The 12945-nt window shown below is 39.5% G+C and overlaps 1 protein-coding gene across 5 annotated transcripts in view; it reads left to right on the top strand.

Moving 5' to 3' along the window:
* Positions 1-12945, top strand: part of LOC122539387 (la-related protein 1B-like) — a 114272-nt gene that overhangs the window by 33629 nt on the left and 67698 nt on the right. For all 5 annotated transcript variants that reach the window (XM_043674174.1, XM_043674173.1, XM_043674172.1 and 2 more), the window contains exon 3: positions 10015-10076. In XM_043674174.1, coding sequence (XP_043530109.1) covers positions 10015-10076 — 62 coding nt within the window. The remainder of the gene's footprint in view (positions 1-10014; positions 10077-12945) is intronic.

The raw sequence follows: 12945 nt of genomic DNA, 5'->3' as shown, positions 1-12945 counted from the left end.
GATGCTGCCTGACCTGCTGTGCTGTTCCAGTAATAAAGTTTCAACTTTGATCTCCAGCATCTGCAGATCTCACTTTCTCCTCGAAGATTTCAACCTACTGCGAATCCTCTTACAAGGATGCCTTCCTTGAAGAAGCTCTCTGCCTCTCTCTACAAAGATTTCAGTGAGTCCCTCTCTCACTGCACCCTTTTATCTTCTCCTGCTGAACACTCTCTGCTCATTCCTGAAGAAGGGCATGTGCCCGAAACGTCGAATCTTCTGTTCCCTAGATGCTGCCTGACCTGCTGTGCTGTTCCAGCAATAAAGTTTCAGCTTTGATCTCCAGCGTCTGCAGACCTCACTTTCTCCCCATATCCATTTAAACCATATTCATATATCCATCCAGATCTTTCTCCTCTTGCCTTAGCCTATGTCCTCTAGTTTGAGACTTATCCACCCTAGGAAAAAGACTTTGGCTATTCACCCTATCTGTGTCCCGCAGATTTTATAAACCACTATGGCAACTGAAAATTTAATGTGGAGAAGTGTGAAATGATACCATTTGGAGGAAAGATAAACAAAACAAAACAATCCAAAACATGTGTACAAATAGTCTTAAGGGAGATATGCATATTAAGTATTCAGATCGGTAGTGGTGGTTGAAAAAATGGTTGAGAGCATGTGAACACTGGGCTTTCTAATATAATGAAGGAACTTGTAATGAACCATGTAAAACTCTGGTGCAACTCCGCTGAAGTGTTGTTTACGATTCTTGGACATAAGGTTTAGAAAGAATGCAAAGCTTATAGAGAGGCGCAGAGATTCATAATTGTTTCAGGGTTGAAGAATTTCAGTTCAATGGTTAGAGTGAAGAAGCTGTGTATGATTTCCAATAAAACATGGAGAAAAAGTCAGATCTGTTTAAAGTCATGAGGGGTCTATATCAGAAGGAGAAAGGAAAAACTGTTCCCCACAGCAGAAATGTCAGTGACTTAAACGACAAAAATAAGGGGAATGGCAAAGTAATGAGTGGTAATATGAGCAAAAGAGCTTTTCTTTTAAAACAGTGTGTTTAAGATCTTTAATTTCAGTGCCTGTGTATGTGGAAGAGATATTCTAAATTATTGCTGACAGAGAAATTATATTACCTGAATGAAAATATCTGGAGGGCTACAGGAAAAAGAGTACAGGAGTGGGACTGGCTGCATTCCTTTTGCAGAGAGCAGATAAAGGTAGAACAGGTCATTAGGAAAGCACTGGTGATTTACAGTTGGCGGTTAATAGACAAAAATGCCATGGGTGATTTTGGGTTTGGTGGGGTCGAGGAAAATAAAGGTACAGCAGATCTAATGGACTTTCTCTATGCTGTAACGATTTGATAATTCTACAAAGTATCAAACAATTTTCAACTCATGAATTAAATGGACAAATTCAATCCATAGACCAGAATCATTGATTTTTGTTTTGGTGTTTAGTTAACAATATTAGAACGGTGAAACTGTAATCACACCAGCTTTACAACAAAGGAAGTACATTAATCTCAACGTCATTGCGCTGAAGCCTTATTAGCAACTTTTGTTATCAGAGAGGATTTCTTACTAGCATAGTTAACCCATCCAAAGTAGTGTGTATGCCAGCAAGGAAAGGATGGTTGATGTTTTTGCTTCAGGGACATTAGTGAACCAGATGTGCTTTTCCAAAAATCAACAACAGTTGCATAGCCAAAACTGCACTCTTAATTTTAGAATTTTTTTCTTTAATTTAAATTCCACAAACAACTTTGGCAGTACTCAAACTCAGGTCCCCAGAACATTATTAGTTCAGAGATCCAGATAATCGATAAATAATACCACTAGGTCATTACTTCCCTTTTAATAAATCATTTTCCGACTTGTTCTGAATTTTGACAGTAAATTCTGACGAGAGGGACTGACAAAACTTATCATATAATTGCAAACCAGGAGGCAAAGGTGATCGTGGCCACCCACATAATTCTGTGTAATATTTGAACAGCTGTTTGCAACATCGAAAAACAAATAGAGTGATAGAGTCCTTTTTAACAACCTTCTGTTTTGGCACTCAGCATGTTTTTAATAAAGTTTCCATACTTTTTCCAATTTTTTTTCTAGGTTACACGGTGCTTTAAGGAACATTCAAAATGTTTCTGCAAAATGCTGCAGGAAGTTCTGTTGACCAGTCAAATCTCTGGTTTCTGGTTAAACAATTCTTTCATTCTTCGAATGGCTTCTTCATCCTATTGATCTTTGAAGCTTCTTAATACTTGACCAATGTTTATAACTAAATTATACTACAAAAAGTTGCTTAGAAAAGCAAAGACGACAGAACAACTGGCTTTGTAGATTTCCATGCCAGTGCACTAACCTTTTAGGCCTTCAAACCAAATAAAAAAGAAAATGTTTTGTTTGTGGATGAATATAGCTGGAACAAAGGACATAAGGCAAAATTTCATTTTTACCCAGGCTGCCAGGAAACTTATTGTGGAAATATTGATTATTCTGTATCAAAGTCTAGCATATGTCTGTATATTTTAGGTTCTTTTCCTGAGGTTCACACATGAGATGCAATTCTCTCACACCAACTTCTGCAAACAGTTAAAGTTCATTAAAGCTTGTACAATCTAGGTGACCTCTTTGACAATCTTTGCAGGCGTGCAAAGTTGAGTCAAAAGAGGCCACGCACAAAGAAAACACCCCCCCTTTTTACAGGTCAGTTGGTCATGCTTACGGGTACTCTGGCCACCCCACCATTGCTTTCCCACCTTGTTAACCCATTATCCTTGCCTGCAGCACCCCATTGTCAACTGTAAGTTCTTCATGCTCAGCTGAACCTCGTTTCACAAAACGCAGAACTTAACTCTTAAACGCAGAACTGGTGGGTGAAACTAGAACCAGAGGGCATAGCCTCCAAATAAGGGAATCAGATTTAGGACTGAATTGAAATTGCACGACACCCAAAGGTGGTGAATCTGTAATTGAATATTTGACCATCTTTGCCTTCTACTAATATCACTTTTCTCCAGCAATTCGTCAGAAAACATTGTTATTACTTTGTGTGATAGTTGTTTCATTTTACTTTTAAAAGAAAACCATTGAAGGTGCATATTACATTATATTACAAGGTCTGTTATTTGTTTTCAGTCATTCGTAACTGTGCATTCTACTAAAAAGGTGGAATGTTTTATTATCTAAATAATAAACACATGTGGGGAGGGAGGGAGGAGGTTTCTTTGACTGGTATTGGAACATTGCCTAACCAGTTACATGCTTTTTTTTAATAACTGACATTTCCTTGTTTCCACATCCCTTTGCTTGGTACTGTTTAAAGGCAACATCTTTGTTGCAAAAGATCTGAAAATTTATAACAATGTGTTAACAGATTTTGAATGATCAAATTGATAGTGAAGATCTTTTAAACCTCTTCTAAATTTCACAGAACTGCTGTCATAGAGATGAACAGCATTGAAACAGACCCTTCAGTCCAACTCATCCATGCCGACCAAAATACCCAACCCAATCTACTTCCACCTGCCAGCACCTGGGGCATTTCCCTCCAAATCCTTCCTATTCATATACCCATCCAAATGCCTTTTAAATGTTGCAATTGTACTGCGCTCCACCACTTGTTCTGACAGCCCATTCCATACACTTACCACCCTCTGCATGAAAAAGTTGCCCCTTAGGTCCCTTTTATATCTTTCATCTCTCACCCTAAACCTATGCCGTCTAGTTCTGGACTCCCCCACCCCAGGGAAAAGACCTTGTCTATTTATCCGATCCATGCCCCTCCTGATTTTATAAACCTCTAGAAGGTCACCCCTCAGCCTCCGATGCTCCAGGGAACACAGCCCCAGCCTGTTCAACCTATCCCTACAGTTGAAATCCTCTACCCCTGGCAACATCCTTGTAAATCTTTTCTGAACCCTTTCAAGTTTCACAACATCTTCTCGAATAGGAAGGAGACCAGAACTGCACGCAATATTCCAACAGTGGCCTAATCAATGTCCTGTACAGCCGCAACATGACCTTCCAACTCCTGTACTCAATACTCTGACCAATAAAGGAAACCATACCAAACACCACCTTTGCTATCCTATACCTGCGACTCCACTTTCAAGGAGCTATGAACCTGCACTCCAAGGTCTCTTTGTTCAGCAACTCTCCCTAGGACCTTACCATTAAGTATATAAGTCCTGCTAAGATTTGCTTTCCCAAAATGCAGCACCTCACATTTATCTAAATTAAACTCCACCTACCACTTCTCAGCCCATTGGCCCATCTGGTCAAGATCCTGTTGTAATCTGAGGTGACCTCCTTCGCTGTATAATACACCTCTAGTTTTGGTGTCATCTGCAAACTTACTAACTGTACTTCTTATGCTCCCATCCAAATCATTGATATAAGTGATGGAAAGTAGTGGACCCAGCGTCAATCCTTGTGGCACTCCACTGGTCACAGGCCTCCAGTCTGAAAAACAACACTCCACCACCACCCTCTGTCTTCTACCTTTCAGCCAGTTCTGTATTCAAATGGCGAGTTCTCCCTGTATTCCATGAGATCTAAACTTGCTCACCAGTCTCCCATGGGGAACCGTTTCAAATGCCTTACTGAAGTCCACATAGATCACATCTTCTGCTCTGCCCTCATCAATCCTCTGTTATTTCTTCACAAAACTCAATCAAGTTTGTGAGACATGATTTCTCTCACACAAAGCAATGTTCATTATCCCTAATCTGTCCTTGCTTTCCAAATAAATGAACATTCTGTCCCTCAGGATTCCCTGCAACAAATTGTCCACCACCGACATCAAGCTCACTGGTCTATAGTTCCCAGCTTGGCCTTACCACCCTTCTTAAATAGTGGCACCATGTTAGTTGACCCCCAGTCTTCCGGCACCTCTCCTGTGACTATCGATGAAAGAAATATCTCCGTAAGAGGCCCTGCAATCACTTCCCTAGCTTCCCACAGAGTTCTAGGGTACACCTGATTAGGTCCTGGGGTTTTATCCACTTTTATGTGTTTCAAGACATCCAGCACTTCCTCTGCTATAATATGGACATTTTTCAAGATGTCACCATCTATTTCCCTTCATTCTATATCTTCCGTGTCCTTTTCCACAGTAAATACTGATGCAAAATACTAGTTTAGTATCTGCCCCCACCTGCAGCTCCAAACAAAGGCCACCTTTCTGATCTTTTGAGGGGCCCTATTCTCTTCCTCGTTACCCTTTTGTCCTTAATATATTTGTAAAAACGCTTTGGATTCTCCTTAACTCTATTTGCCAAAGCTATCTTATGTTCCCTTTTTTTTTTGCCCTCCTGATTTTTCTTAAGTATACTTCTCCTATTTTTAGGAGGTAAGCTTTGCCAGAAACAGTTGTTAAAAGTGAAATCTAAAAATTTTAAGATGTGAATGCTAGATTTGGCTATTGCACACAATCGCATTTTAAAGAAATGTAAATTGACTGCCACTTTCCATGCTTGATTTATCATAAAATAAAGTCCTTCTGTTGTAAAACTCTCGTGCTGGAGCTTCTGGAAAGCTATCTCCAACACTAAAAACACTTAGAACGTGTTTTGGATCTCTTGAAAACCAGCATTTTCCATATGTTTTAAAGCTTGCTTTTCCAAGTGCACAACTCTCAAATTATTTTAAATGGTTTTACCATACTGGGACAATTTCTCTAATGTGTAATGCAATCTTTTTGATTAATTTGGAAGACAACCCTTCTGACAACCCTCATCCGTGTGTTAGGTATAGAATGAGGCTGCCAGAGGAAATGGTGGAGGCTGGTACAATTGCAACATTTAAAAGGCATTTGGATGGGTATATGAATAGGAAGGGTTTGGAGGGATATGGGTCGGGTGCTGGTAGGTGGGACTAGATTGGGTTGGGATATCTGGTCGGCATGGACGGGTTGGACCGAAGGGTCTGTTTCCATGCTGTACATCTCTAGGACTCTAACTCCTTGAAGGCAGACACTAATTTCACTACCCCCAAATCAGGTATATCACACTGGCTGTTTGTTTGGGTACCTTTCGGTAACGCCACTGAGATTACCATACCTTACACCATGGGTTCTCTTAATTGTCGAGGTGTGGGCAGTGCCGACTCTGTTAGCATTTATTTCCCATTGCTAATTAACCTTCAAGGTTACAGTGAGCTGTCTTTTTAGAATTGCTGCTGTCCATCTGCAGGTGCACCCACAGTGCTGTCACAAAATGACTTAAGGATTTTAGCTGATTAGCCATCAATGAAGCACGATATCGTCCTGAGTCAGTGTTTTATGTGGCTTTAATTGCCCTTTTCTTCATCTGGATTAGTTTGTCACTTCATACATCCAGACGATCATTACTTTTGTGGAAGTTTCCATCTCCAAGTGTGATACCAGGTGGCTACACAGTGATGCAAAATCGATTTGAACATATTGGATTTCATGGTCACTATTACTGAGACTAGCTCTTAATTCCAGATCCATTAATTGAGTTCAAATTCCATGAGCTGCTGTGTCTGTGTTACTAGGCCGCCATCTTTCCCTAATGGTATGGTTCAAGCTGACTGCTCACCATTACCCCTCATTGCAGTTAGAGGTCAGCAACAAATGCAAGTTTGCCATCATGTGGAAGTATTTTTGTATTGCTGAAGAAAGACATTTTGACAAATACTCTTGTTTTGCTCTTGTAGTACAATTTGCAAGAATACCAACGTAAGGGGGAAGAATCCAACATTTGTACTGTCTGATTGGACAGTCCTGATCAGTTGGCAGGTGACTCTGGTCAAGGTGTTGTCATAGAAAATGAACCAGTTAAATGATTGGCAGTTAAACCAGGTGGCTTTATCCTGAGAAATGAATCAGTGGCTGCAAACCAATTTAATGAGTTGAAAGGGTACAGTGTGTGTACATGTTAATTCTGTCTGCAAAGGATAGAGCCCTTTATGTTAATATGTAGCTTTTAGTACACCCACTCTAAGCCTGACTAAATTCTAAATTGATTCCAGATTGGTTGTTCGCACATTCAGGATTATCCTGGACATTCCCAAGAGTGAAATCACATCTAATGTTGGACACTTGTGTTTTGGAAGCATAGGTGTTTTGCTTATGGCCAGTACCTTGTTGCAAGCAGCGAAGAGATATGCTGTTTGATATCTTTTCCCAGAGAATGGAACAACTAGTCATTTCAATGTTTCTTGATGAGTAGAGCCATTCCAATTTCGTAATATTCTCAAATCCATTTTGCAGCTTCTTTGACCTCTAACTGTTAAAGTTTTAGTCTAAGTGACCTGCTTATCGATTGTATCCTCTAGAAATAAACTTCTGCACATTGTAGTTTTTTTCACCCGAATTGCATTAGTTATTTTAGTGACCTATGTATTTGTACCCACAGATCAGTCTGTTCATTTGATCCCAGCACTTATTATGTGGCCTCCTTTTCTCCCTACTGCAATGCACCATATCAAGTTTATTTTGGTAACTGCATGTCTGTAGTAGAAAATAATTTATTACTTAAGTTTTTTTTTTAACCGTTGTTGGTGTTATACTCACATTTTGACATACTTCTGATGTTTAAGTTGTTTCTGTCAATGGTGAATAGTTGTCCTGGTATTCATCTTCCTGAAGCACCATTTTGTGTATAATTTCATGAAAAAAATCAATAGAATTTCTTTGCATTTATGGCTTTATATATTTTTCTAAAAAGCCAAGGTATCTATGGATTACCTAGTATTTCTGCAGCTCTGAATGTGTAAATAGTTAGAATTGAAAGATAAGAACATAAATGAGAGTTGACCACTCAGCCCCATGCACTTGCCCTGTCATTCAATACAATTACAGTTGATGTTTCAACTCGAATCTCACTTGTTTGCATTATTCCTTTATCCCTTAACTACTTCTTTATGGAAAAAAAAGTCTTTTGACTTAGATGTGTTCAATGACTGAGCATCTGGAGTATAAAATTCCAGAATCTGTGTGCTTTGAAGAACTTTCTCCATGCTTCCATCCTAAATGGCTGACCCCTTATTCTGAAACTGTGACACCTAATTTCTGATTTCAGAGTCAAAATCCTTCACAATGTCCTTTTACCTTTTCAAGGATACATTCTGCTTATTCAAGGAAATATAGTCCTGCTTGACTTCTGATCCTAGAATATTCCCCTTCTCCTTGGAATCAGGTTAATAGAATAAAACAAAGAACTGTGGATGCTGGAGAAACAAAAAAGAAATTGCTGGATAAACCGTAGTCTGGCAGCCCATGTGGGAAGAAATCAGTCAACGTTTTGAGACCTGTTTTGATGAAGTCAGTAAACTCTTTTGGCTTTGCTTTCTTCCTACAATGTTGCTGAGTTTCTTCAGCAATTTGATTTTGCATCAGTTTATAATGGACATTTACCTTTCCTCCTAGGCTAGCGCATCGTATTTAGGTTAAGAAAACTAAAAGTGCGTGCACAATTCCTAATGTGATCGCACCAAGGCAGTAAATTTTCTACACAGTAATAATTACAATCAGGCTAGAGTAAGGCTGATTTCTAGGTTGCTTTCACAATTGCTAGCTGTACAAAGACGCATCTCTGCATACCACTGTTTTCTAATCTCCATTTTATTTTTTCAAAATTCCATTTTACATGCTGAATTGATTACTTCACATTTATTTGCAGGACCATGCATCTGCTTGTTTTTGTCCACTTAACTGGTCTTTGCAGCCACATTTGCATCCTTCACCTTCCCACCTAACTTTGTATCATCAGCAAACTTGGATATGTTTCACTTGGTCTATTCGTTCCAAGTCATTGATAAAGATTGTAAACCACTGAATCCCAAGTGCTGATCTTTATGGTACCCCAACTTACAGGTTTCCCAACCTGAAACTGATAGGTTTCTTTCTGTTTTCATCTTTCAGCCAATCTTCATTCAATGCTCATGTAATGCCTCCAACTCACGAGTTTTAATATCATGTAATAGCCACTTGTGGAGTACCTTTATCACAGCTTTTTGAATATACAAATATATCACATTCTCTGTTCCGTTTTCTAACTTTATCCTCAAAACAACTTAACGGATTTCTCAACATGATTTGTCACCATTCATTAACAATAATAATATGATTCTCTAAATGCTGTATTCCCATGCCCCTAATAAAGCATTCTTGCATTCTTCCAATTCTGTGTGACTCCCTTCTTCCTTGAATAATAGAATTCCATAAGCTGCCTTTAATCTGTGCAATAAGTTCTGGTAGTCAGGGAATTGTAGAAGATCAGTGACTTTACATCAAATGCTTCTGCACTATTCCTTTGTAAAATCCAAGGATGCAGGTTTCCTTTTCTGGAGATTTCACAGCAGCTTTATCCTGTTAATTTCTTGACCTCGCTTTTTCTTTGTTAATATTTATACCTAGGTTCAATTCAATTTCTCTCTGTTAGGAATTTATCGTATCAGCCTTGATCTCATTGAATGGCAGAGCAGACTTGATGGGCTGAATGGCCTAGTTCTGCTCCTATGTCTTAGATCTTTTGCTCTCCACAATATTCAGAATATTTAGTGTTAACCATTGAGACAAATATTTGCCTTTTGAAATTGCTGAAAATAGAACCTTTTGAGAAGAATATGAAGTGAAATTCAATGGAATGTTAATGCATTCTCAATTAAACTGTAATCTCCTGCATTGTGAAGTAATAAGATAAGAATTTCTTCCAATAACTTGCAAAATATCCTGTTTCTAGTTTGCTTCTGAGGATGAGTAAATCAAAGGGACATATCAGTGGAAATGTGGTTTCTGACCATTCTTGTGCAGAGATGGGGCAAAAACCAAAATCTCACTTGATTCATGCATAATGTCGGGAAATTACTGCAACACATAAAGAAGACTTTTGTTTCCAAGAGTCTAACAATTAGATGATGCATTTTGTGAGGCCATACTCTTGGCTGTACTTAATCTTTGTTGAATGATTCTAAGGTATTTTAGTTTGATATTCTTGAATTAATCAATTGCATTAACAACTCCTAACTGAGCATTTTGAATTTTCAGAGCAACAAAGTTCAACCAAAGTGATCAAGGCAAGCAAGCCCAAAGCAAAGAAAACTGGAAAGGTATGCAAAATAAGTTATCAAATCCTTTTAAAGATTTGTCCCTCTAAGTTTGTGAAACTTTATATATTGAAATTGTAACATTCCATGAAACTAATAAACTAGAAGACTATATTGAAAGTTTTGTTGATTTATCACCTAATAGTCCAGTGACTATTATCGTTAATATTACCATAAATTATCTTAATACACAGCCAAAATGGTCCCACATCTTTTGGGTACTCCTGTCTTCCCCCTCAAAAAAAGTATATATTAGAGGTTTATCTTTTCTATCTCCCTCCTTGCTGTACAAGGCAGTGATGCAACACTCTTCAGAAAAAGTATTGAATTATATTTGTTTTTACCATACATATAAAAAAATGTTTTTCTTGTCAATAGTTTCAAATGGTTTATTCCCTTATTCTCCTTTTCCAAATTATTATTTTTAATTTTTTACTTTGCTAAATTGCTTTATTTCTAAAAGTAGTTGTACCTTCTGTTCCAATAGTTATTGACGTCATCTCTCCCCATGGCAAGTCTGTGATTGAGTTAGTCTGTTTGCAACCTTGGTGTGATATTTTTCTCCAGGATGAGTTCCAATCTCTTATGTTCATTAATAAGACTAGCTTTTCCATCTTTTGGAGCACTGCCTGACCTGTGCTTAGTCTTGTCTGATCTGTTCAAATCCTTTTAATATGCTTTTCTTAGCTCTGGACTCAGTTATTCACTTGAACTCCTGGTTGGTCTCCCTCAGTGCTACCCTCTGTAAACATGAGGTTATCTAATCTGTTTGTCTCAACCTATACCAAGTTCTGTTTATTTAGTTTTTGGAGACAAATATTTGCTCCCAATTTTTGAATGCTCTCCCCTTAACTATTCCAATCTCTTGAGAGACACCCCCAACCCACATCAGTCAAGCAGACTTCTGTAATTTGGAGTCCTCTAATTCTAGGCTCTTGAATATCCATGACCTTCCTCAGCTTTTGATTCCTCATGCCTGCAGTTACCTAGTTTCTGAAGTTCCCTTCCTATGCCTGTTTAAGATACTTGTAAAGCTTGGTTAAACCAACTATTCCTTACTTTATTTGATAGTTCTGTGGCATACCACCCAGCATTGGATTTGGGGCTTATTCCTTCCGTATCATTTCTGACTGTTTAAAATATTTGTTCTTGAGTTCTTTGTCTAGCTTATTGCTAGCATGCTGGATTTTGCTTGTAATTTCTCTCCCTTTTAGCTCTTAATTCCAATGTTTGTCACATTTCATTGCATCTTGACTGACTTTTTCATACTTTTTTTTTTGACTTGCAGGATCTACAGTGGTGAATGAGTGTTAAATACATTTCTTCACAACAGCCTTTCAGTCTGCAATTTTTGTTTTTTTTTTCTTGTTTCTTACATTGTTTCTTTGAAGCAGGTTCAAATGGCCAGGAAATAAAGTGATATCTCTGCTCAGACAATGCATTAAAAGTGTTAGTATGTATCCCAACCTTGAGTCAGGCTGGTTCCATTTCCGAAGTAGGAATTTATAAAATGTCACATGATTGCTTACAGATTGTGCTTTTTGAACAAGATAAAATGTGTAAATGCAAATTCACCCCATAGACTTGTGTTTGTGCATGTGTGCTTGTGTGTGTAAATGCCTGAGAGAGGGTATCTGAGAGTGTATAGTGTGGTGGGGTTACCCTGTGGTGTGACATGAACCCAAGATCGCAGTTGAGGCTGTCTTACGATACGTCCCATGTTTGAACTTGGCTGTCAACCTCTGGTGACTCTGCATTGTTACCTGAAGTCCGCCTTGGAGGACAGACACCCAAAGGTCTGAGGCCGAATCTCCTTGACCGCTGAAGTGCTCCCCCACTGGGAGGGGACATCCCTATCTGGTGATTGTTGCGCAGTATCCGTTCATTCGTTGTCATTGCATCTGCTTGGTTTCGCCAATATACAATGCCTCAGGGCAGCCATGCCTGCAGCATCTGAGAGCGACAATGTTGGCCAAGCCACATGAGTACCTGTCATGCACGTGATCGGTGGTGTGTCCTCATGTGTAACGGTAGTATCCATGTCGACACTGGCATATTTTGCAGTCGTTGCCATGACCGGTTATATTATGATGTGTTTGCTGTCCTGAAGGCTGGGCAGTTTGCTGTGAACAGTGGTCTGTTTCAGGTTTGGTGGTTGTTTAAAGGCAAGGAGTGGGGGCATAGGGAAGATCTTGGTGAGGTGCACATCCTCATCGATAAAGGATTGCAGGCTGCAAAGAACATGGCATAGTTTTTCCACTCCCAGAAAGTACTGGATGACGAAGGGTACCTGAGGAGGTCATGACGTTTTCTCGCTGCGGCACGTCTGAACTGGCAGTTGAGTTGAGCATCGTATCCCGTTCTTGAGGGCATCCTTCAGTTGTCCATTGCGTACTTCCTCATCTGAACAGATCCTGTGTATATGTTGAGCTGTTCTCTCTGCGTAGGGGATGGCTGTTTTAATGTTTATGGTGGAAGCTAACGAAGTGCAGCATGGCTTGCAGTAGAGCCAGGTACTGAGGTGGTAAAAACAATGACTGCAGATGCTGGAAACCAGATTCTGGATCAGTGGTGCTGGAAGAGCACAGCAATTCAGGCAACATCCGAGGACAGGCAAAATCGACATTTCGGGCAAAAGCCCTTCATCAGGAATAAAGGCAGATAAGCTAGAGGAGGGTGGGGGTGGGGAGAGAGTAGCATAGAGTACAATAGGTCAGTGGGGAAGGAGATGAAGGTGATAGGTCAGGGAGGAGAGGGTGGAGTGGATAGGTGGAAAAGGAGCTGGGCAGGTCGGACAAGTCCGGACAGGTCAGGGGATCGAGTTTCTGGAGGTTAGAAGCTAGGATGAGGTGGGGGAAGGGGAAATGAGGAA

The sequence above is a fragment of the Chiloscyllium plagiosum genome, chromosome 32, assembly GCF_004010195.1.
Source record: "Chiloscyllium plagiosum isolate BGI_BamShark_2017 chromosome 32, ASM401019v2, whole genome shotgun sequence".
Lineage (NCBI taxonomy): Eukaryota > Metazoa > Chordata > Chondrichthyes > Orectolobiformes > Hemiscylliidae > Chiloscyllium > Chiloscyllium plagiosum.
Note: the sequence above shows the minus strand (reverse complement) of the source record. Positions and strands in the feature narration are given on the sequence as shown.